At 44.8% G+C, this 23,953-nt stretch overlaps 1 protein-coding gene across 1 annotated transcript in view; it reads right to left on the reverse strand.

Annotated features, from left to right (window-relative positions):
- The window catches only part of HYDIN (HYDIN axonemal central pair apparatus protein), a 1,819,717-nt gene that overhangs the window by 592,142 nt on the left and 1,203,622 nt on the right, over positions 1-23,953 (reverse strand). Inside the window, exons 51-52 of the mRNA XM_029609235.1 lie at positions 9,304-9,463; positions 356-528 (exon numbers count right to left, since the gene is read on the reverse strand). Of these exons, the coding sequence (XP_029465095.1) occupies positions 356-528; positions 9,304-9,463 (333 nt within the window). The remainder of the gene's footprint in view (positions 1-355; positions 529-9,303; positions 9,464-23,953) is intronic.

A 23,953-nucleotide genomic window follows, 5' to 3' on the forward strand; every position in this document is an offset into this window, starting at 1 on the left:
ATTCTGTAACAGTGATACGTAGTAATCAGATGTAGAGATCACAATTGTAGGGGTCTGGAAGGAGACCTGATGAATGGCCCCCAGGTTGTGGATTGTTCCCACAATGAGTGGGCTAAGTTGAGAGGAGATATAAAAACAGGGGAAAAATCTCCCAGTTGTTGCAAGTAATGATTCATGGTACCATATCCCAGCTCCAGTTTCAAGTGAGCTGGAAACCCAAAAGGAACATGAAGAAATTGCCAGGCCATAAAATAACTAGAGAGATCATATGACAAGATAGTAAGAAAAAAATGACTACTTAAAGCTAGCCTACAATAAGCACACTGTGCATGTGACTATCTCTCCAGGTTCTAACCTGTGCATAAGTAACTTGTCAAAATGCAGTTGCTTGCGGTCTAGCTCCAGCTCTGGTCGTACTCCATGGCAGCAGATCTTGAAAATAACTGGTTCGGGGTTGTTCTTAATGCAGCACACAATATTGTCCTCAATGAGTCCAGTAGTTGTAGGATATGCCCAAACACACAGTTCCTAGAGGAGACAAATTACACAACCCCCAAATCAGACTAATTTAGAAAATACCATAAATAAATTTTATTTGACTAGATTGTAATTTCCATGAAGCATGGAGCATGCGCACATCTACTCAGTGCTGCATAATCTAATAGTGTCACAGAAATAAAAAGCATTAGAATTGTAAGAAAATACATTACAATACTTTAACAATCTCAGTTTTCTAAAATCTTAGTAAGAATATGAGACATGAAAAACTATAATTTCATTATACAATTCAGCAGTTTGCAGCCTGCTTACAATTCTTATTGCTATCAGAGCACATTGTGATAATGGCACTAAACTACCGTCAAGTAGATCAGGTTGCTGACATTAGAGCTATAATCAATTACACTGTTCAGCTCTGTTGCATGCCAGTATTTACAGTGTAGAATGTGTCATTTTTTAAACTAATATTTTTATTGAAGTTTCACATTGTTCCAAATACAGATCACATTTGAAAGAAAATACAGAGGAGGTATTGCTGAGCTGACATTAAATTACTAATGAACTGATAATAAGAAAAAACATCACAGCCTTCTCCTCTTAGTGAACAAAAATAAAAAGAGGGGGAAGGGGGGAAGGTCTAAGGGCAAATAGACCAATCAAATCAATCAAGGGAAAAGAAGAAACTAGACAGCGCACCTAAAGTACAATACCCACTAACTTAATTATTATCATTAAGTAGGTTGAGGGGGAACATAAGAACATGTCATACTGGGTTAGACCAAGGGTCCATCAAGCCCAGCATCCTGTTTCCAACAGTAGCCAATCCAGGCGATAAGAACCTGGCAAATACCCAAAAACTAAGTCTATCCCATGTTACTGTTGCTAGTAATAGCAGTGGCTATTTTCTAAGTCAACTTAATTAATAGCAGGTAATGGACTTCTCCTCCAAGCATTTATCCAATCCTTTTTTAAACACAGCTACATTAAATGCACTAACCACATCCTCTGGCAACAAATTCCAGAGTTTAATTGTGTGTTGAGTGAAAAATAACTTTCTCCGATTAGTTTTAAATGTGTCACATGCTAACTTCATGGAGTGCCCCCTAGTCCTTCTGTTATCCGAAAGAGTAAATAACCGATTCACATTTACCCATTCTAGACCTCTCATGATTTTAAACACCTCTATCATATCCCCCTCAGCCGTCTCTTCTCCAAGCTGAACAGTCCTAACCTCTTTAGTCTTTCCTCTTGGGGGAGCTGTTCCATCCCCTTTATCATTATGGTCATCCTTCTCTGTACCTTCTCCATCGCAACTATATCTTTTTTGAGATGCGGCGACAAGTATTCAAGGTACCCATGGAGCGATACAGAGGCATTATGACATTTTCTGTTTTGTTCACCATTCCCTTTCTAATAATTCCCAACATTCTGTTTACTTTTTTGACTGCCGCAGCACACTGAACCGATGATTTCAATGTGTTATCCACTGTGACGCCTAGATCTCTTTCTTGGTTGGTAGATCCTAATATGGAACCTAACATTGTGTAACTATAGCATAAGTTATTTTTCCCTATATGCATCACCTTGCACTTATCCACATTAAATTTCATCTGCCATTTGGATGTCCAATTTTCCAGTCTCACAAGGTCCTCCTGAAATTTATCACAATCCGCTTGTGATTTAACTACTCTGAATAATTTTGTATGATCTGCAAATTTGATTACCTCACTCATCATATTCCTTTCCAGATCATTTATAAATATATTGAAAAGCAGAGGTCCCAATACAGATCCCTGAGGCATGTCACTGCCCACTCCCCTTCACTGAGAAAATTGTCAATTTAATCCTATTCTCTGTTTCCTGTCTTTTAGCCATTTTGTAATCCACGAAAGGACATCGCCACCTATCCCATGACTTTTTACTTTTCCTAGAAGCCTTTCATGAGGAACTTTGTCAAACGCCTGCTGAAAATCCAAATACACTACATCTACTTGTTCACCTTTAGCTACATGTTTATTAACTCCTTCAAAAAAGTGAAGCAGATTTGTGAGGCAAGACTCACCTTGGGTAAAGCCTTGCTGACTTTGTTCCATTAAATCATGTCTTTCTATATGCTCTGTAATTTTGATATTTAGAACACTTTCCACTATTTTTCCTGGCACTGAAGTCAGACTAACTGGTCTGAAGTTTCCCGGATCGCCCCTGGAGCCCTTTTTAAATATTGGGCTTACATTAGCCGCCCTCCAGTCTTCAGTTACAATGGATGATTTTAATGATATGTTACAAATTTTTACTAATAGATCCGAAATTTCATTTTTAAGTTCCTTCAGAACCCTGCGGTGATACCATCTGGTCTAGGTGATTTATTCCTCTTGTTTGTCAATCAGGCCTACAACATCTTCTAGGTTCACCGTGATTTGGTTCAGTCCATCTGAATCATTACCCATGAAAACCTTCTCCAGAAAGGGTATCTCCCTAACATCCTCTTCAGTAAACACCGAAGCAAATAAATCATTTAAATCTTTCCATGATGGCCTTATCTTCTCTAAGTACCCCTTTAACCCCTTGATCATCTAACAGTCCAACTGACTCCCTCACAGGCTTTCTGCTTAGGATATATTTTTAAAAGTTTTTACTGTGAGTTTTTGCCTCTATGGCCAACATCTTTTCAAATTCTCTCTTAGCCTGTCTTATCAGTGTCTTACATTTAACTTGCCAATGCTTATGCATTATCCTATTTTCTTCTGTTGGATCCTTCTTCCAATTTTTGAATGAAGATCTTTTGGCTAAAACAGCTTCTTTCACCTCCCCCCTTTTAACCATGCCGGTAATCGTTTTGCATTCTTTCCACCTTTCTTAATGTGTGGAATACATCTGGACTGTGCTTCTAGGATGGTATTTTTTAACAATGTCCAAGCCTCTTGCACACTTTTTACCTTTGTAGCTGCTCCTTTCAGTCTTTTTCTAACTATTTTTCTCATTTTATCAAAGCTTCCCTTTTGAAAGTTTAGCATGAGAGCCGTGGATTTGCTTACTGTCCCCCTTCCAGTCGTTAATTCAAATTTGATCATATTATGATCACTATTGCCAAGCGGCCCCACCACCATTACCTCTCTCACCAAATCCTGCACTCCACTGAGAATTAAATCTAAAATTGCTCCCTCTCTCGTCGGTTCCTGAACCAATTGCTCCATAAAACTGTCATTTATTCCATCCAGGAACTTTATCTCTCTAGCGTGTCCCGATGATACATTTACCCAATCAATATTGGGCTAATTGAAATCTCCCATTATTTCCCTAATTTCTCTTAGCACGCCTAGCCTCAGTGAAGTCTCTGAATTGAATAGGGTCAAAAAAAACATTTCTATTGTGGTACCGAATGCTGCTTAATTTGTTTTTCTTGCCCTTTTCTGTTCCTTTTCTATGTCCATTATTTCTTTTTTGAGAAGGCACAGCCAGAAATGCACATATTACTCAAGGTGCAGATGTACAATGGATCTGTACAAAGGCATTATGATATTCTCAGTGTCCCCAGTATTCCAAAGTTGGCACTTAGCTAGATAACTTACAAGTTATTCAGCTAAATTCCTTTGACTATTGATGACAGGGTAGTTAATTCACTTATTGTGACAGGATTTATCTCTCATAATAGGAATACACAAATGGAACAATGGTTAACTGAAACATCATTACTTCAGATGTTGAAAGGTTCCTTGGCGGCAGAGTTCTGTGAAATGAGCAGGCTTGAATTCCACATTCCTTGCCTTCAAGTGAGGCAAATGAAAGAGTCATTGAAGGCAGAAGTGTTTCAGGTAAGGTGTAAGAAGAGAGACCTTGCCATCCAGGATTAAGAAATGTTTAACTGTCCAGCCATCTTCAGCACATGCTGACAAGGCTTATCTTGTGAAAACAGACTACCCCCACTTTGAGGTACTGAGGAGTTTCTCCAAAATTTTGCTTGTGGCCAAGAGTAAAATTGTTTGCTTCTACCTTTGGCCAAGCACCCTGCTGTTTTGTTTCCCAGTGGTCAGAAGCCAAACTAATTTGCAGGTCAATCCAGTAAAGAGTGGTAGGAAGAGCTGCGTTAATGCCCGGCGCACCCGCGGTTGCCGCACGCACAGTCCAGCTCACCTACCGCTCGATCCTGTATGTAAATAGCTTGCAAATGCAAGCTGCGTCTAAGAAGCGTCCGTGAAGCGTTAGGCCCGTGCAACCCATTTTACTGTATAGAGCACTATACAGCGTCTATACAGTAACCTGGGTGCGCGGGCCTAACTCTTCACGGACACGCTGGTATCTGTCATTTCAAATGACATTTGAAATGACAGGTACCAGGAAGTGGACGGTTCTCCGACGCTCGGGATTGTCAGCCCTCTCTCCCTTCCTCGCGAAGCAAGGCGCAAAAAGCAGCCTTGCTCCGGGAGGAGGGGAGAGAGGACTGGCAGTGTAAAGCGATGAAGCGACTTACTTTTTTTGCAGCCCCCCTCCGGAGACGGACATCGGCGAAGATGACCGCGGCTCCCCTGCCTCCAGCTGCCCGCGAAGATGGACGCACGGGCGAAAGCGGCCCCTGTGCGTGCAATTGGGCGCTCAAGACGTGATGTCACATACCGTGACGCCAAACGTCGTGACATCACACCTTGAGTGGCCCAATTGCACGAACAGGGGCTGCTTTTGCCCGTGCGATGCGTCTATCTTCGCGCAGGTGCGCATGTTATAAAGTCGGGGGTCAGCGCACGCAAGGGGGTGCACACTAGTGCATCTTGAGCCTTCCCCATTCCCTCCCCCTTAATCTAACCTTCCCACCCCTTCCCCTAACCCTCCTGCCCCCTAGCCCTATCCTAATCCCCCCCCCCCCCCCAATTCCTTTAACTTAGCTTTTGTGCCTGCTCTGGGCAGGCGCAAGTTGTGCGCACCGGCAGCCTGCTGGCACGCGATCTTCCAACACAGCGGCAAATGGCTGCTGTGCCGGAGGCCTCAGCTCCTCCCCACCCCATCCCGCCCTGGTCCCGCCCCATCCCCACCCCTTTTTCAAAGCCCCGGGACGCATCTAAGTCCCGGGGCTTTATGTGTATCACCAGGCCTTTATAAAATAGGCCCGGTGCGAGTAACACCCCCCCAGCACGCGTAAATCCTCTGGATTTACGCACATAGGGCTTTTAAAATCCAGCCCATAATACCTTAAATAACATTTTCTTTGCTTGGGAAGACTTCAGCAGGAAAATGCCTATAAGGAGAAGCACTGCTTCGGTAATTGCTTGGGCTCACTTGACTCAACACCTGAACTTTGTTATGGCTGCACAGAACTTGCCCATGATCGAAAGAATAGAGGATGGATGACCTGTGACCTGACCTGAAGTTCAGATTAGGATGGTCTACTTCATATTATTCCTTTTTTCCATTTCAAATTCTATCCCAGATTTTGAGTACAATTTTGAAAAGCTCACATTGGGGTTTATTTACTAAAGGTTTTCTCCCATTTTTTGCCTATGGAAAAAATGCTTAGGGCCTAAGTTTTCAAAAGTATTTACCAGCTTAAAATGGATTTTACACATGTAAATGCACTTTAGCAATGTAAGTTGGCTTTTGAAAATTACTACAATATATGCCATAGAATTGTCCATAGGATTTACCCATGTAAGTGCACGTTACTGATACGACTGTGGCTGCTTATGCAGCCTCCTCACCACCAGAGGCCCCTCACGAGCACACTCTCTTGGTTGGCCCAGTCTGTCCTACCTATCTGCTCTATGTCCTGGACTTCCTATTTAACCTCGCCTAGCCAAATCCTCAGTGCTTTGGCATCGAGTCCTCTTGGGATCCCTGCTCTAGCCTCCTGTTTCCTTCTGTGTGCCTTTGGGCTTCTCGCTATCTGTCTTGTTCCGCGGCCTGGGGCCCTGCCCTCCTTGCCTTGCTGCCTTCGGGCCTTCTGTCCTGCATTGCTGCCTTTGGGCTTTGTATCCTGCCTCCTTGCCTTGCTGCCTTCGGGCGTTTGTGTTTTCTGTTCAGTGTAAGTCTTGTCTTGGTTTTGTCTAGTCCAATCATTGTCTGTCCTGCTTTCTTGGTTCTCTCATTCCAATTCACACATACCTATAGTCAGTCTCACACTTACCTGCATGCTATCCTGAGTCCACCCTTACCTGCATTCAGTTCCAGTGTTCAGACCACATTTACCTGCACTCACATTCACACGTACCCCCATGCTGTTCCAGTGTATCACGAAGCTCACCCTTACCCCCATGCACCTTGTTCCAGAGACTCCTTTCCAGCCAGCAACCAGTTCTACAGACTCCAGCTTGCACCAGACTCCTTCCAGCCAGCTCCCAGCACCAGACTCCTTCCAGCCAGCACCTGGTATCAGAGACTCCTCCAGCAGCACCAGAGATTCCTATCCAGCTGTTGTCAGAGACTTTACTGTGACTCCTGTTCTCTCTATCCTGAGTCACTCCTGCAGGTGGTATTCACCAACCTGGCGATCGCCCAATCATAACAGTTACATGGCTAAATGACTTTTAAAAATTGCTACAATATTAGCTACATTTATATGTGTAAATCCTTTTGAAAATTATCCCCTTAGTAAATAGGCCCCATTTTTTGCAATCTTTGCAGGCACTTTTAGCCCATTTACATTGTAGTTAGTTTTCAAAGGGAAGATTACCAAGTGCAAAACACACACTAAAAGTGTCCAGGAACTTTCACTTACTATTGTGTGGGTGCTAGTAAACTCTTTCACTTAAATATGCTCAAAGGTACACCTCTTTCTAACCCAGCTAAGGAAGTCTGTATCTACTTTTAGCTAAGCAAAGGAGGGCAATTTTCAATTAAGACATTTGACCTGATTAAATTACTTTGAAAATTGTCTTCTTAGTTTGCATATCTGCAGTTTCTTTGTTTTCTTTGAAAATTTTGCCAGGGCTGGCCAGAGAGCTCAACTGCAGTATCTTGCACTGCTATGGGACAGATCAGGGTTCCATTTTCAGATCAGGTCTTCCGTTCTCTACTCCAGCTGGGGCTGGGGAAGCTGTGGAGCCTGTGCTTACAGAACTTGGGAAGAGGGAGTTATAGTCATCGGGCAACACCATCACACAGTGGCTGGCCAGGACCCATAATTGCAGGGTTCTGGAAGGAGCCCTGATGCATTGTCCCAAGCCGAGGCTATTGCTGCATTGAGTAGACTAAAGTAAGTTGGGAGGGGATATGAAACCCCTAAATAACTGTAAATGAAGCCTCATGGTGTCAAATCCCAGCCCTAGTTCCAATTGAGCTGGAAGCTCAGAGAGAGCAGGCAGAAACAGCTGGGCCAAAAAAGAAAAAATCATTCAGGCTGACAGGGATTTCAGGTACAAAAGTATCTTTGGACTTTGTATCTGTTTGTAGCAATGTACAACGAAGGGACTTCTAAATGAAATACCCGTGCATTTTTACTTCCCATGATCTCTCCCCAGCCTGCCCCTTTCCTCACAACTGTGAAACCGCATGCATACTTTTAAACACTGGGAGGAGGGCAGTTTTTAGCCTGCACAATTTACCTGGGAAACTATTTAGGGCCTCATTTTCTAAAGTATCGCAGGCCTGCGATACTTTAGAAAATTGCGCTAATGGGGGCAGGGGGTCAAAGCGGGGGGGAGGGGGGGGGAGTGGTCCTGCGCTAGCCAGCAGCGATCGCACCGCTGCGGTGCGATCGCTGCCGGTTTCGCACCCAATAGCACCACCATAGAAGGTGTAGTTATTGGGCGCGAAGTAGGACGCGAAAAGGCCCTTACCTTTTCGCCGTCCGCGGCGTCTTCGCGGAGTCGGCCCCGGTGACGCCCCGATTCCTCCTCTTCCGGGGCCGACTCCGCCCCAATTTAGGTAGCGCAGGTGTGCGCTACCTTCGCAGGCCTGCGCTAACAGCGCAGGCCTGCGATAGCCTTGGAAAATAAGGCCCTTAGTTACTCTAGGAAGTTTTTAAAAATTGTCCTGTATATCAGCTGATTACTCATTTAGGGGCAGATTTTCAAAGGCTACGCGCATAACCCGAGAAAATCTGTCCCTGCGCGCGCCAAGCCTATTTTGCATAAGCTTGGCGATGCGCGCATGTCCCGGGCCTTGCAAAAGGGGGTGGGGCGTGGCGATCCGGGGGCGGGGTTGTGCCCGGAATCGTGCGCTGGCTGTCGCTGGCACGCTAACCTATGCCTGCCCGGAGGCAGGCACAACTTCTCAAACAAAGGTATGGGGGGAGTGGGTTAGGAGGGGAAGGGAGGGGAAGGTGGAGGGTGGCGGAAAGAAGTTCCCTCCGAGGCTGCTCCGATTTATTTCGGAGCAGCCTCGTAGGGAACAGGGAAAGCCACCGGGCTCCCCTAGGGCTTGGCGCGTGCAAGGTGCACAAGCTGCGTGCGCATGTTATAAAATCGGGCATAGATTTGTGCGTGCCAGGTTGCGCGCACAAATCTACACACACGCCTAAGTTTTAAAATCTGGCCCTAAGAATGGGCATGAAGATTTCTCATAATTTCAGTTGCTCTCGCACCTAAATCTTGACTTTTGACAGCTATTTACAGTAGTCAGATGCAACTGAGTATGAACATGAAACACCTTTTTTTCTTGGTTCTACAAACCGAGTCAAAAATGGGAAATGGAGAAAAGTGAAGGTTGGATTGGAACTAAGCTGCATTGGGGCAAAGTTAGTAGTAGGATGGAAAAACCAAAACCTGTATTACACCTAGAATTCTTAATTTGAACTACAGCCTACAGAATTTAAAGTACTATGAACTAATCATTAAGTTACACTATAAACCTCATTCTATTGTGGTCAGGCTTCTTTACCTGTTTTTCATTGGGGTTGAGAGTCATATATGGTGGTTCTAGGATAAAAGTGGTTGCCTTCATGTCATGCTGGAAGCAGAAGAAGACTTCCGTGATAATGGGAGAATTGTTGAAAATTATTATTTTCTCCATGTTTTCAGGGAATTGTCCTGACTTGTACCTGGAAATAAGAAAGGGTTTAAGTAGTAGTCAGGAAATACAATATTCAGTTCAGGAGACCACATCCTTACAAAGTCATAGAAAGGATGGACGTAGTTCAGAATAGGGCTACCAAAAGTGGTGCAGAGCCTGCAACACAAGCCCTACAAAGAGATGCTTAAGGATGCTTAAGGAGCAAAAAATTACTACTTAGAGGATAAAAAGGGAAGGGAAAATATGATAAAAACATTCAGATATCTAGCAAACCTAAATAAAATACTAAATAGTAGCAATAGAAGCTCAAGAACAAGGGTTCATGATATGTAGCCAGAAAGAGGAAAGTTCAAAAAAAATGTTAAAAAAAATTATTGAAAGGGTGGTGAGTGCCTGGAATAGCCTGCTGGCAGAAGTGTTAATAAATAAAATAGTGACAGAATTCAAACAAACCTGAGACCAATAGAAATGACAGTGCTAAGAGTAAAAGAAGAAGATGCCAATAGTATTGAGTGAAATGTTGGCACAAGCATTGCAAACTGAAGGCCCTATTTACTAAGCATTTTTCTCAAAGATACAAAAAGAGAGAAAGCCTTTAGTAAATGGGGCCCCTGAGTCAGCAAACAGGTTTTTAATCTGTTGACAATTACATTTGGGTCAGTTCAGCCCTGCCAGTTTTGAGTTTGAGAAGGCAAATATTGGCTGAAAAGCACAATTTTCGGAATATCTATAATCATAAAAAAAGTTATTCAATCACTTAGAGTGTTTTGAAACTATTCAGACCATGTGGGAGGTGGAGCTGGTCCAGGCCCTCCATTATAGGGCTTGGCTCAACCCCCTTTGCTGCCCACAAACATCCTAAATGGATGGTTTTTATTTGCCTCCCGAGCCTTCTTCCTTAACTAAATCTAGCTGACATCTATCCTCCCAATATGCACCCCATTATTTCCAATGGGACTAAAAGTGAATTGTTTTACTTTCTTTTTCTTCCATAAAAAATGCTAGCAGTGGGGAGGAGAGGAAGGATCCTTCGTGGTGGATAGCTCTGCGGGCTGAATCGCCATCCTTTGCCGGTGCCGACACCTTGTGAGAGGTGATGAGGCTCCCCCCCTCCCACCATGTTGGGCCCGAGTGACGCCATTAAAGAGTGCCTGGAACAGCTTAAAGTCAGGGCACAGCGCCCCTGGGTACAAATGGGGAGGAAAAGAAAATCTAAAGCCTGGACCTCCTCCCCTGTTCCTCCTCCTACAACAATACATGGCTCAATGGATGACCTCATTACTTGTGTTGGTGAGTCATCCAATAGGGACTGTTTGGGTGAAAATTCGCCCTTTGGAATATCTTTAGTCCCGGTCCAACCCAGCCACCCCTTCAACCCCTTGCAGTTTCCTTTTCTGAGGATTTAAGTGTATCTAGGAATGTATTCGATACCCCAGTGGTAGTTCATTAATCTCATCAGGTTCTAGAGTTTGTTGGGTTGGGAAGTCAGCCAAGCCTAGTGGTTCAGCACTGTTGGCTTCGGGTGTTAACCTCTCATCGGTTCCTCTCCCTTCGATAATTCCTTCTTTAAGTGGAATGGTTGAAGGAATTGACGAATTAGTTAATGTCACCCTTCTAGATGTCTGGAGATTGATTGCTAAGGTGGATAAGAATTTATCTACTTCTATGTGCCAGATTCATATTTTTTCAATTGAATCGAGGGCTAAGATGGAAGATTACGATAATCGGATTAAAAGTGTAGATGGCTCAATATCTGTAATTAATTTTCAGTTTATTTCTTTACAGGTTGCCTGGACATCTTTTATTAAGGATAATCTTATCCTCCATAATCAGACTGAAGTGCTAGAAAATGAGTTGAGATCATGTAGTTTACGATTTTTAAATTTTCCTGTTTCTAGATTGCTCTCACCTAGAGAATTATTTAAGAAATATATTCGTGAAATATTAGCTTTTGAAGAAGATAAAATTCCTGCCTTATCTAAGTTGTATTATCTTCCTACAAAGAGAGTGAGTCCTGCTCAGGAAGGAGAAATGGATATCTTGGCAAGTCCTAGAAAACTCACTAGATAATATTTCTGCCAGAGCTACCTTGTTGGTTTTCTTTTTAATAAAGCAAGATAAAGATCTGGTTTTTCATAAATATTTCCAATGCAAAGACTTGAAATTTTATGGGCAAAAATTTCAGATTTTTCCAAATGTTTCCAGGGCTACTCAAGCCCATAGGAAACAATTTCTTTCTCTTAGACAAAGAGCTCTGGATATTGGTGCTAGTTTTTTATTCTTAAATTTCCATGTAAATGTCTGATAACTTACCAGAATAATAAATTTGTTTTTTTAGATCCTTCCCAATTAGAACGCTTTCTTAATGATAAGACTTAGGATTTTTGTCTTCCTGTTAAAGTCGAAGGGAAAATGGTGGCAATAAAGTAATTAGTTGACCCACTTTGGATGCCTTCCATCTCTCTCTTCCTCTAGATGTGGACTAGTAATTTGAAATTTATGGTATAAAGTAATGGATGTATTCCTTGTTTATGTAATACAATATTTCTTTTTTTTCCTGTATTGTTTCATGTAATAAATGATATAATCTAATAAACAATTAATAAAAAAAAATGCTAGCAAATGTCAGCTCATGCAAGTTGAAAGAAAAGTTCTCTCTTGATGCTGATTCTCACCACTTTGAAAGACAGAATCCTGTGATGTTGCACTCCTCCCGCGGTTGGAGCCACGGGAGGTGCTTACCTGCACGGCCCAGAGCCCGCAGAAGCCGGGGCCTTGCCTGCTTCTTCCCCGATGCCGGGTGCTCCCACGGCCTGGCCGCCATCTTGCCGACACGCAGGAGCCATGCCGGGCCTCTCCTAAGCTGCAGGAGGCCACCAACATTCCCTGCTCCCTCTGGGGGGAGGGGCCCTCGCCCCCATTCTGTTCTGCGGCAGAAGAGCCACTCCCGGAGGCCTACCTGTGGCTTGAACGCCACCACTCCCAGGATTCTGAAGCCTATCTCCTCCTCCTGCAGGGCAGCGACAAGGATGCCGCTGTCCAGGGTCCTGGACTTCCTCTTCCTGCTCCTCCTAGGGGGCAAGCCCGCGGCTCTCTTCCCTTCTTATAGGGATAGAGGAGGTGGGGGCCCTCCTGGCCCTCCTGTGAGCTCCTCCCTGGGCGTAGTCCTCTTCTGCCTACGTAAGGCTCCTGCTGCCAGTTCCAACTTGCCTTCGCAAGGTGCTAGTCCTCCTGGAGCCAGTCCTCCTTAGGACTCTCATCTTCCAGCTTCTCAAGGCTTTCTGTTCCATGTGGGATCACGTGTCTTCATCTAGATGTTCCAAGCTCCGTGATGTTCCAAGTTCCTGTTCCAAGCTCCATGATCTTCCAAGTTCCTTGATGTTCCAAGTTCCTGTTCCAAACTCCATGATGTTCCAAGTTCCTTGATGTTCCAAGTTCCTGTTCTAAGCATCATTGAAGATGGTTTTCTTGGTAGTCATTTGTTCAGCTAGGCGGATATCGGAGTTGCTAGCTCTTTCCTGCGGATATCGTCTGATGCAGTTTCCTTGTGTACAGTGCCTTCTTTTCTCCCTAAAGCGATTTCAGCCTTTCATGTGAACCAGATGGTGGAGTTGCCGGGATTTCCGGATTGGGCCTGGGATTCTTCGATGGGATGGGTTCTCCATCTTCTGGATGTGCAATGCGCTCTGTTGCGTTATTTGAAGGTCACCAACCATTTTCGGCAATCTGATTACCTTTTTGTGCTGTTCGGGGGTCCAAAAAAGGAGAGAAAGCATCTAAGGCTTCCTTGGCTCACTGGTTGAAAGAGACTATTTGTCGGCCTATGTTTCTCAGGGCTGCACGGTGCCGGTGGGACTTAAAGTTCATTCCACTCGCGCCCAGGCATTGTCGTGGGCTGAGTTTCAGCTGGTGTCTCCTCAGGAGATATGAAGGGCCGCAGTTTGGTCCTCACTGCACACTTTTACTAGGCATTACCTTTTGGATGTGCGCACCCCAGAGGCGACTCGTTTTGGTGAGAGTGGGCTGAGAGCAGGTCTTTCGGGTTCCTGCCTCCATCTGCTGGTAGGAATGAATAAAACCACTTGTCTGGACTGATCTGTGGTATTACAGGAACGAAAATTAGCAGGTAAGAACCGATTTTCCTTTAAAAGTGTGGCCAGGCATGTTCTAAAATGTGTATGGTGCGCACAAAGCCCAGCCGTGTGCATAACCCCCGTTTTTTAAACACACGGGCCTTTTAAAATCGGGCCTTATGTGACTACAAAATTACTTGCAAACCTTGCACATAGGTGAGTTACTGAAAATTGTTCCTTAATGACTTAAAGGTCAATTTTCAAAGGGTTTACATTCCTAACTTTGGGAGTTAGGCCCTTAAATTGGCCCTTTAAAAAATTTACTAGGGCTGACTCCCTCAATTTAGACACCTAGTTTCACTAGGTGTCTTAGTTTAAATTCCTAAAATATGTGTGGTTAGAGGGGCAAAGTTAGAGAAGGAGAAAAAAGTTAGATGCTTAGCATTGATTTTCCAGAAATGATTTCTCTCCATACATAGATAACAGCACTGTATAATTAAAGACTAGCACTTGTAATTTGTGTGTTTGAAAAGACCTCATGTAAAGAGCCTGGACTACACAATTGAATCTTTTGGCTTATGTCCTTCAGTATTTGCTGTAGAGAAGAAATCTTTACTTGAACTTAAACATTTTTGACAGCATTTATACAACAGTAACCCCTGAAGAAGAATGACCTTTCCAAACGATATAGTGTCAAGTTGATATTAGAAGTTTGTTCAAACAGTCTGGCTGCGTCTCCAAAGACTTGAACACTGACACCTCACTGGAGTTGCTTGTATTTGAGATGTATTCCCAGTAACTCCAGAGATTACAATGACCTAAGATAAGTGCCGGTCTAATATAGAGTTTTTACTTGCATATCTAAAATTTAAAAAATTATGTACTCTGAGCATTGTGAACCTTAAGTTCTAAAGAAGACTATGATTGGTAACCTTTGAGCAAATACTGAAGGACATAAGCTGTAAGATATAAGATATAATTGCGTAGCCTGGTGCTCTCTATGGGGTGAATTTTAAAAGCCCAGCGCATGCCAAAATCAGGAGATATGCAAGTATGTCCAGCTGGCGTGCACTGAGCAAATTTTAAAAGCTGCCTGTGTATGCGCATAACTCCCAGTAGACGCATAAGTGAGAGAGCCCTAAAAAGGGTGGAGTGTGGCCAGGGTCTGGGTGGAGCAAGGGCGGGACATGGGCATTCTGGGACTTTAACATGAAATGTGCGTGTAAAGCACACAAGTGCCCGCTGGGGTCCCCTGTTTGAACCCCCTTACCCAATTCCTCCTCCCTGGGGGAAGAAACACAGGCCTGAGGACATGGACCAAGTTCCACAAGACCTGCAGGCCTCTATCAGCGGCCTCTCAGACATCACGGCAAATTCATGAGGGGGGAGAGGCGCACCACGCAGCCGCCGCGGAGCAGGGCTAGAGGGCATACTGCCGTGACGTTCCCGCTGGTGCGAAGCAAACACGCTGGAGCCACGGGAAACGCGCACCAGCACAGCCGGCCGAAAAGAAAATACAGAGGTACTTTCCCCCAGCTGGAGGCACCTCCCAGATGTGGCAAAGACCGATCCTCTCCCCCGCATCGCCCAGATCCTCTGGGGCCGACCCTCGGCGATCCCGCCGAGCAGGCCGCCTTACCAGCAGCCCAGAAGGGGAGCTGCCGCTGCTGCTGCTGAGCCTCCTAGCAAGCTTTCTTCTTCTTCTTTTACAACCTCAGCAGCAACATAGAAATTCAGGAAGAAAAAAGGGCCCCCACCGGGGGATACTTCCCTGAGTCCAAGGGGCAGGCAGAGGAGGACTTCAGGACCACTGAGGCAACCAGTCTCCTGGCTATTAGTGGTCCCGGGTAACAGGCTAAAAGCTGCTAGGGTTATCCAACCCCTCGTTCGCCCGGCTCAACCTAAGGGATGGCCCTTCACAGGAACCTGGAACCTTGGGGAGTAGAAAACTTCAAAAAACACCAGATCAGCCGAGACTGCAGGTAAAGCAAATTGCTTACCTTGTAATAGGTGTTATCCCCGGACAGCAGGATGTAGTCCTCACATATGGGTGACATCAGTAATGGAGCCCTATTCGGAAAAACGTCTGCCAAAGTTTCTAGAAACTTTTGACTGGCACAGTGTGCACACTGAGCATGCTCGGAATGCCATGATATTCTCAGCCACAGGGGTCTCCCTTCAGTCTCGTTTGTAGCAATGAGCGTTAGCCAAAAATAAAATAATAAAATGTATCTGATCCAACTCCACGAGGTGGCGAGTGGGTTTTGTGAGGACTACATCCTGCTGTCCTGGGATAACACCTATTACAAGGTAAGCAATTTTGCTTTATCCCAGGACAAGCACATATGGGTGATTAGCAAGCTACAGGCTGAGTCATCCTTGTACTGGACCAACAGGTTACAATTTGTGCAACAGGCACAACAACTGATGTACTGTTGGGAAAAATGAGGCAGCCTGAAATCATGAAAGATTGGATGTGGAAGGAGTTGGGATTATACTGGAAACAAGTTCTTTAAGACAGATTGTCCTTAGGCTGAATCTTGTTGTCCTTCCTTGTCGAGACAGTAGTGAGCCGCAAAGGTGTGAATAGAACTCCATGTTGCGGCCTTACATATGTCAGTTATTGGCACTGAATGATAGTGTGCTACTGAGGTTTATTTTATTTATTTAATATATATTTCTATACCAGACTTCACGAATGGAATTCACATCAGGCCGGTTTACATGGAACTTAGGGGATTAACAAGTGTAACCAAACAAGAAGGCTGAAACAAGCAAAGTTACATAAAACAGGGGCATTGAACTTGGGGGCTAAAGTAGCCAGGAAGAAAGGTAGAGTGGAATTAGCAACAAATAAATAATATAAAACGGGTTATGAGATTAGTAATTATCTCATTCCTTGGGCTGACATTGCTCGTACTGAGTGTGCCTTTACTCGCCCTTGGAGAGGAAGGCCTGCTTTCTCATAGCAAAACTGCTAGCCAATTGGACAGAATTTGCTTGCCTACTGCTTTTCCAGGTTTGTTTGGATCAAAAGAAACAAAGAGCTGGTTGGATTTTCTATGGGCTGTAGTGCGATCTAAGTAGTACGCAAGTGCACGCTTACAGTCCAAGGTGTGTAAAGCTCTCTCTCCTTGAGAGTGTGGTTTTGGGAAGAAAGTAGGCAAGATGATGGATTGATTCAAATGGAATTCCGTAACTACCTTTGGAAGAAATTTTGGGTGTGTACGGAGTACCACTCGATCATGTAGGAATTTTGTGTAGGGTGAGTATGTGACAAGTGCTTGTAACTCACTAACCCTTCTTGCAGATGTGATGGCTATTAAGAAAATAGTCTTCCAAGTGAGAAATTTAAAATCACAGGAATCCATGGGTTCAAAAGGAGAACGCATGAGCCTCGTTAAGACCACATTAAGGTCCCATTGTGTGACCGGTGGTCGGTGTGAAGGTTTAAGTTGAATTAAACCTCTCATAAATCTACTAACGAGGGGCTGTACTGATATTGGTGCATCCCCAACGGTATTGTGATAAGCTGAGATTGCACTTAAATGTACTCTTACAGATGAGGTCTGGAGACCAGAGTCTGAAAGATGCCATAGATAGTCTAATAAAGATGATGTAGTGCAGGAAAAAGGGTCGACACTGTTTTGTGTGCACCACGTGGTAAACCTTTTCCATTTAGCACGATAGTTTTTTCGTGTGGAGGGTTTACATGAAGCTACAAGCACTTGAGAGACGTTAGTTGAAAGATTGAGTGGTTGTAAGATTAAGCTTTCAACATCCACGCTGTGAGGCATAAGGATTGAAGGTTGGGATGGCGCAACCTGCCCTGATCCTGAGTTATGAGAGTGGGTGCTGTGCCCAGGCGAATTGGGTCTCTGATCGAGAGGTCTAGAAGTATGGGAAACCATACTTGTCGAGGCCAATACGGGGCTATGAGTATCATGGACCCCTTGTCCTGTTGTAGCTTCAGTAGAGTTTTGATTATTAGTGGTATCAGGGGATACGCGTACAGAAGGCCTGAGTTCCAGTGGCGAGCAAAGGCGTCCCTAGATAAGCGGTTTCTGTGCTTGAACAGGGAGCAATAATTGTCCACTTTGTAATTCAGTTGTGATACAAAGAGATCTACTGTTGGATGGCCTTAACGTTGAAAGATCTTGGTTGCCACTGTTGGATCCAGAGACCACTCGTGAGGTTGGAATTGACGACTGAGGCGATCCGCCAGTACATTGTGAATTCCTGCTAGATACGTGGCCCGTAAAAGCATTGAGTGTGTTAGGGCCCAGTCCCAAATCTGTGCTGCTTCTTGACAAAGGAGATACGAGCCCGTACCTCCCTGTTTATTGATGTACCACATAGCTACTGTGACGTTAACTGTGGAGGCCATGTGACCCAAGAGAGTGAGACGTTGATGAGCTGTTATTTGTATGCTTGCGCAGAGAGAACCTGCTAGCAAGGCTAGTGTCTGTGCACGTTTTTTTGGAAGGAAAGCTTTTGCTGTTATGGTGTTTAATTCTGCTCTGATGAATTGTAACAGGTGAGATGGTGTGAAGTGGGATTTCTGGTAGTTGATGAGGAATCCCAAGGAATGGAGTGGAGTTATTGTGAGCCTGAGAGAGTCGAGAGCTCCTTGCCTTGTTTGGCTTTTGATGAGCCAGTCGTCCAGGTAAGGAAACACGTGCACGCCCTGCTTATGTAGGTGGGCAACTACCACTGCTAGACACTTTGTGAACACTCGAGGTGCTGAGGCAAGACCGAATGGTAGCACCCTGTACTGGAAATGTTGACTTCCTACTAGGAATCGTAGATATTTGCGATAAGGAGGGAATATTGGAATGTGAGCATAAGCATCTTGAAGATCCAGAGAACAGAGCCAATCTCCCTTTTGAAGTAGAGGTAACATTGTGCCCTGAGAAACCATCCTGAATTTTTCTTTTTTCAGAAATTTGTTGAGATTTCTGAGGTCTAGGATGGGACTTAGGCCTCCTCTTTTCTTTGGAATGAGGAAATAATGGGAGTAGAATCCTCTGCCCTGTTGAGGCCTGGGAACTGGTTCCACGGCCCTGGCTCTCAGAAGGGTTGATAATTCTGTTTTTAGAAGTGTGGATTGGTTGTTTACTGTCCAAAACGAGGTGGGTGGAGTATCGTTTGGTACAGTGAGAAAGTCTAAGTGGTACACCTGAGATGTGATGGAGAGTACCCATTGGTCTGTGGTAATGTGAGACCAATTGTGTTGGAAGAAAGCAATCCGACCTCCTACTGGAAAATTTGGGTTGGATTGGTAGACAGGCTGCTGCTCTCTGGTAGAATTTCAAAACCCCGATGTTGCTCCTGTTTGCGGAGGGGGTTGAGTTCTAGGCGCTCTTGGTTGTCTAGACTGTGTTCTCTGAGTTGGTCTGGATGAGCGTCCATGGGCAGGAGGTGGATAATAATGCCTTGGCCTGTAGTATGGACGCTTAGACTCTTTTCTTGGGAGTCTTCTTGATGGTACTTGAGACTCCTGAGGTACCGAAGATAGTTGCTTTAGGGTTTCTGAGTGATCCTTTAGGAGGGAAACCGCTTCCTTCACCTTATCCCTGAAGAGATTGTCTCCTACACAAGGGAGATCAGCCAGTTTCTCCTGTATTTCGGGTCTCAGGTCTGAGGCCTTGAGCCAGGCCCATCTTTGAGCACTTATACCTGTAGCTGATAGTCTTGATGCCATTTCAAAACTATCATATGCTGCGCGAACTTCGTGTTTGCCTGCTTCCAGACCTTTATGAATTATGTCAGAGAAGGACTCCTGAACTTGTTGGGGGAGAGTTTCAGAGAGTTCTTGCATTTGCTTCCATAAGTTACGTCATATATAATTGGTAGGATGCAATCCTAGAAACTAGCATGGATCCCTGAAACATCTTCCTACCTATGTTGTCTAGGAACCTGTTTCCTCTTCCTGGTAGAGTTGAAGAATGAGTTTTTATTCTTTTTTATTTCTTTTGTGCTGATTCAACTACCACTGACTGGTGAGGTAGTTGAGTCTTCTGGAAGCCAGGGATGTGCTGGACCAGGTATGTCGCATCGGTCCTTTTGTTTACTGGAGGTATGGAGCAGGGATGCTCCCATAATCTGTGTAACAATCCTGCTAGGACTTCGTGGACTGGTATTGCTAATACCTCCTTAGGTGGGTCCACGAACTGCAACACTTCCAGGGTCTTTTGTCTAGTGTCTTCCTCCGACTGTAACTGAAAAGGAATGGTGTCAGCCATATCCTTGATGAAGTTGGAGAAGGACAGGTCCTCCAGAGGGGATTTTCTACGTTCCTCTGGAGGAGATGGTTCGAGAGGACTTTTTCTGAGGAGGTATCAATGTCAGTATCCTTCCATGTATCAGGTGTATGTGGTATAGGCACCTTTGGTATCAATGGTATCGATGATTGTCCCCTGGGTTTCGATGGGAACAATGGGGATATTGGTGGGAATGGGCGTGGAACCCCCGATGGACCCGGAATCTGATCTGGAATCGGTGATTCTCCGGCAGTATCTTCTCCCCTCGGTAGTGGTATCGGCACTTCCTGAGGTTTCACAGGGATTGCACTGATAAGTGTATCTAGTTTTGCTAAAATCATCACAAAACAAGATAAATCGGGCATCAGCATTAGTGGAATTGACGATGGAGTCGGTAGTGTCATCGGTATTGGCATCGATGGAACCGGCGATGGAACTGGTAAGGGCATCGGTACTGGCATCGACGGACCCGGTGATGGAACCGGCAAGGGCATCGGTACTGGCATCGATGGACCTGGCGATGGAACCGGTAAGGGCATCAGTACTGGCATCAATGGAATCGACGATGGAGACAGTACTGGCGATGGCGTTGGCCTCTGAGGCAGAGTCAGTGCTGGCATTGTTTTGAGGAGCGCATTCCTAACTGCCTGGTGGATATAGCCGTCCAGTTCCGCCCACATAGCTGGTGAGACCAAAGCAGTTATGGGGGGTGGCAGCGAAGGCGATTCCGGTACCTCCGCAGAGCCCTGAGGAGGTTTGGCTCCCAGCACTGGTATTGGTGGGGATCGCCTTGGGGTGGAAGGCCTCGATGAAGCGTCCTCTCTCCGAGGTTTCTGAGATGCTGATCCAGGATCCTTCGATGGACCACTGGATATCAGGTCGGACACGGGATCGTGAGGCCTCTGATGTCGATGCTTCTGTTTGTGGTCGGTGCTTTTCTCGATGACTGACGTTAATTTTATCGAAGATATAGATGGGGTTGGTGATATTCTATCTCCCGCTTCATCTAGTTTTCTTTTCTTCAGGATGACCTTACGGATCGTTCCAGCTGGAGACGACTGCGTGGACGTCGAAGTTGAGGGCATTAGCTGTAAATGGAACAGGTGCTCCATCTTCTCCATCCGGAGTCTCCTGCCCTTTGGTGTCATCTCTGCACACTTTGGGCAGGTTAGGACATCGTGTTCCTCACCGAGACAGAGCACACACTAAGTGTGGGTCCGTGATGGACATTGTAAGACAACAAATCGAGCATTTCTTAAAAGCCATCGCCATTATGAAGTCGGACGGAAAAACTTACTGCGATGGTAAAAAACAGGGGACTCCTGCGGTTTCGAAGTTTTTCGGTTGTTTTTATATATTTGGTGAAAATCACCACACAGGACTCCAGTTAACCGTGAGGCTAATGGCTTCGCAGAAAAAAGAAGACTGAAGGGAGACCCCTGTGGCTGAGAATATCATGGCATGCTGAGCATGCCTAGTGGGCACACTGTGCCAGTCAAAAGTTTCTAGAAACTTTGACAGACGTTTTTCTGTATAGGGCTCCATTACTGATGTCACCCATTAGGGATGTGAATCGTTTTTGAACGATTAAAATTATCGTCAGATAATTTTAAAATCGTCCAAAATCGTTAGCGTGCAGATACAATACAAATGCCCCCGATTTATTGTCAGGGGCATTTGTATTGTATCGTTAAATAGGGCGCGAGAAAACCGGCACACCAAAAAAACCCTAAAACCTACCCCAAACCTTTAAAAGAAATCCCCCACCCCCCCGAACCCTCCCAAAATGTTTTAAATTACCTGGGGTCCAGTGGAGGGGTCCCAACGCGATCTCCCTCTCTCTCTCTCTCTCTCTCTGGCCACGGCTGCGTTGAGAAATGGCGCCGGTGGCCCTTTGCCCTTATCATGTGACAGGGCAAAGGTAGCGCCGGCGCCATTTTGTTTCCTGGCTCCCGATGTCACGCCTGCTGGAGATCGCCCCCGGACCCCCGCTGGACCCCCAGGGACTTTTGGCCAGCTTGGGGGGGCCCTCCTGACCCCCACAAGACTTGCCAAAAGTCCAGCGGGGGTCCGGGAGCGACCTCCTGCACGCGGGCCGTATTGCCAATCTTCAAAATGGCGCCGGCGCTACCTTTGCCCTCACTATGTCATACGGGCAACCACAAGAATTTCAAGTCCGGTATTTGATGCTGCTGTTGAATCCAATGTTCAACCAACGGTTCATTCTCCCTATGATTTTTTATATTTGATCTGTGTTCTGTAATGCGGGTCTTTATCATCTGTTTCGTTTTGCCTACATATAGTTTATTGCACGGGCAGTAAATTACATATACTACCCCAGTGGTTGTATAATCAGATGGGCCTCGAAGCGTAAAAATCTTGGAAGTGCTGGGATGAATAAATTCGAACATAGTCGATGTCAAAGGACATACTGTACAGTGACCACATGGTTTGTGGCCACCGGTGTCAGAAACAATTATAGGGCTCAATACTGTATGGACCAACATGTCCTTTAAATTTTTTCCCCTTCGGAATGTGAACCGGAGGGTAGAGTGAAAGAAACGATCCAAAGATAATGCTGACCAATGCTTCCGAATGAGGTTTGAGATAGTCTTACTCTGTACTGAAAATGGCAAGATACAGTTTATAGATTCATCGTCAGATACATTTCTTGGTAAAAACAAAAGGTCTCTGTTAACATAAAGGGCACGTTTCAAAATTTTACTTTTAATATTGTCAATCTGCGTTGTTAACTTGGTTGACAATATTAAAAGTAATTCATCGGTGGAACAGTTTGATTTACAGCACGCTGAATTCAAAGAAAATTTGGAGAAGTTCAGAACTGGTTTGAAAGCCACCAAATTTAGAAAATTTCAGTGAGACGAATACGATTACCGTAAGGGATACGTCTATCAATGGATGGCTACAAATCGACCTCCGAGGAAGGTTACTTTTGCACAGTCCTCCTCGACGATTCAGCAGGCGAAGAATCAAATTTTGGCACAGCTCAAAGGGACCGTGCTATTGTCCCCTCATCAGATACAGCAGTTCCTTGTTTATCGGATTATTCATCAGCGCCCTCTTTTTTAGAGGGGACTCAATCTCACCAAACTTCTCGCAATCCGCGGGGTCGCAGCCGCGCCGCGCCCACTCAACAGTTTCAACAAAGAGTTACAAGAGCAACCCGTCGTCAACAAGATCCTTGGCAACAGTGACACAGACTGAAGATACAATATTTAATTTATCATCTAGAGCTTTATCAAGACCGGAGCTGGATCTGTTGGCAAAAGGTCTCTCATTTGTACCGACTGTTAAGTTTGATGACTTTAATGTCCAGGTTCACCTGTATCGCTTCTTTCGAACATTAAAATTGAGATCTTATTTTTCAGATAACCCACAATTACCGGATCAATCTCTGGTATATCCTAAATCGAGATGGGTACCTCATGTGACTCCGGATCCTTTACTATCAGCTTTCGAAAAGTTAGTATGATCTGACGTGAAAGACCTTACTCACTCAAAGGATTATGTATTCTTTAATTTGTCCAAGGATGAATGGCAAGCCATCAGATCATTGGCAGATGACCCTACTATTGTGATAAAACCAGCTGACAAGGGTGGGGGAATTTGATTTTGAATAAAATTGATTATGATTTTGAGATTATTCGTCAACTTAGTGATAGAGCCTTTTACTGTCCTTTATCAACTGACCCTACATTATTGATTCAAAATGAGATAAAACTCTTAGTACAGGACGCCCTAGATTGTAAATTTATTACCACTCGGGAAGCTCAATTTTTACTATGTGAATTTCCAATTACACCTGCATTCTACATCCTTCCAAAGGTACATAAATCACTTGTAAATCCACCTGGGCGTCCCATTGTGTCAGGAATTGGCTCTCTTTTAGAGCCATTATCCAAATTCATTGACTGCTTTTTAAGACCATTTGTTCCAAAAATTAAATCTTACGTGAGAGACTCCTCACATTTGATTACACTTCTGGAACAGCTCCCAGTGCCTGGTGATACTGTGTTCTTAGTAACTTTAGATATTGTTTCGCTATATTCAAATATTCCTCAGGAAGAGGCTCTGAACGTGATTCAACGGACATTAGAACTTAGAACTGACCCTATTCGCACCCCCACTGAATTTCTGTTAAAATTGGCTCGTCTAGCTTTG

Source organism: Rhinatrema bivittatum, chromosome 7 (assembly GCF_901001135.1).
Source record: "Rhinatrema bivittatum chromosome 7, aRhiBiv1.1, whole genome shotgun sequence".
Classification (NCBI taxonomy): domain Eukaryota; kingdom Metazoa; phylum Chordata; class Amphibia; order Gymnophiona; family Rhinatrematidae; genus Rhinatrema; species Rhinatrema bivittatum.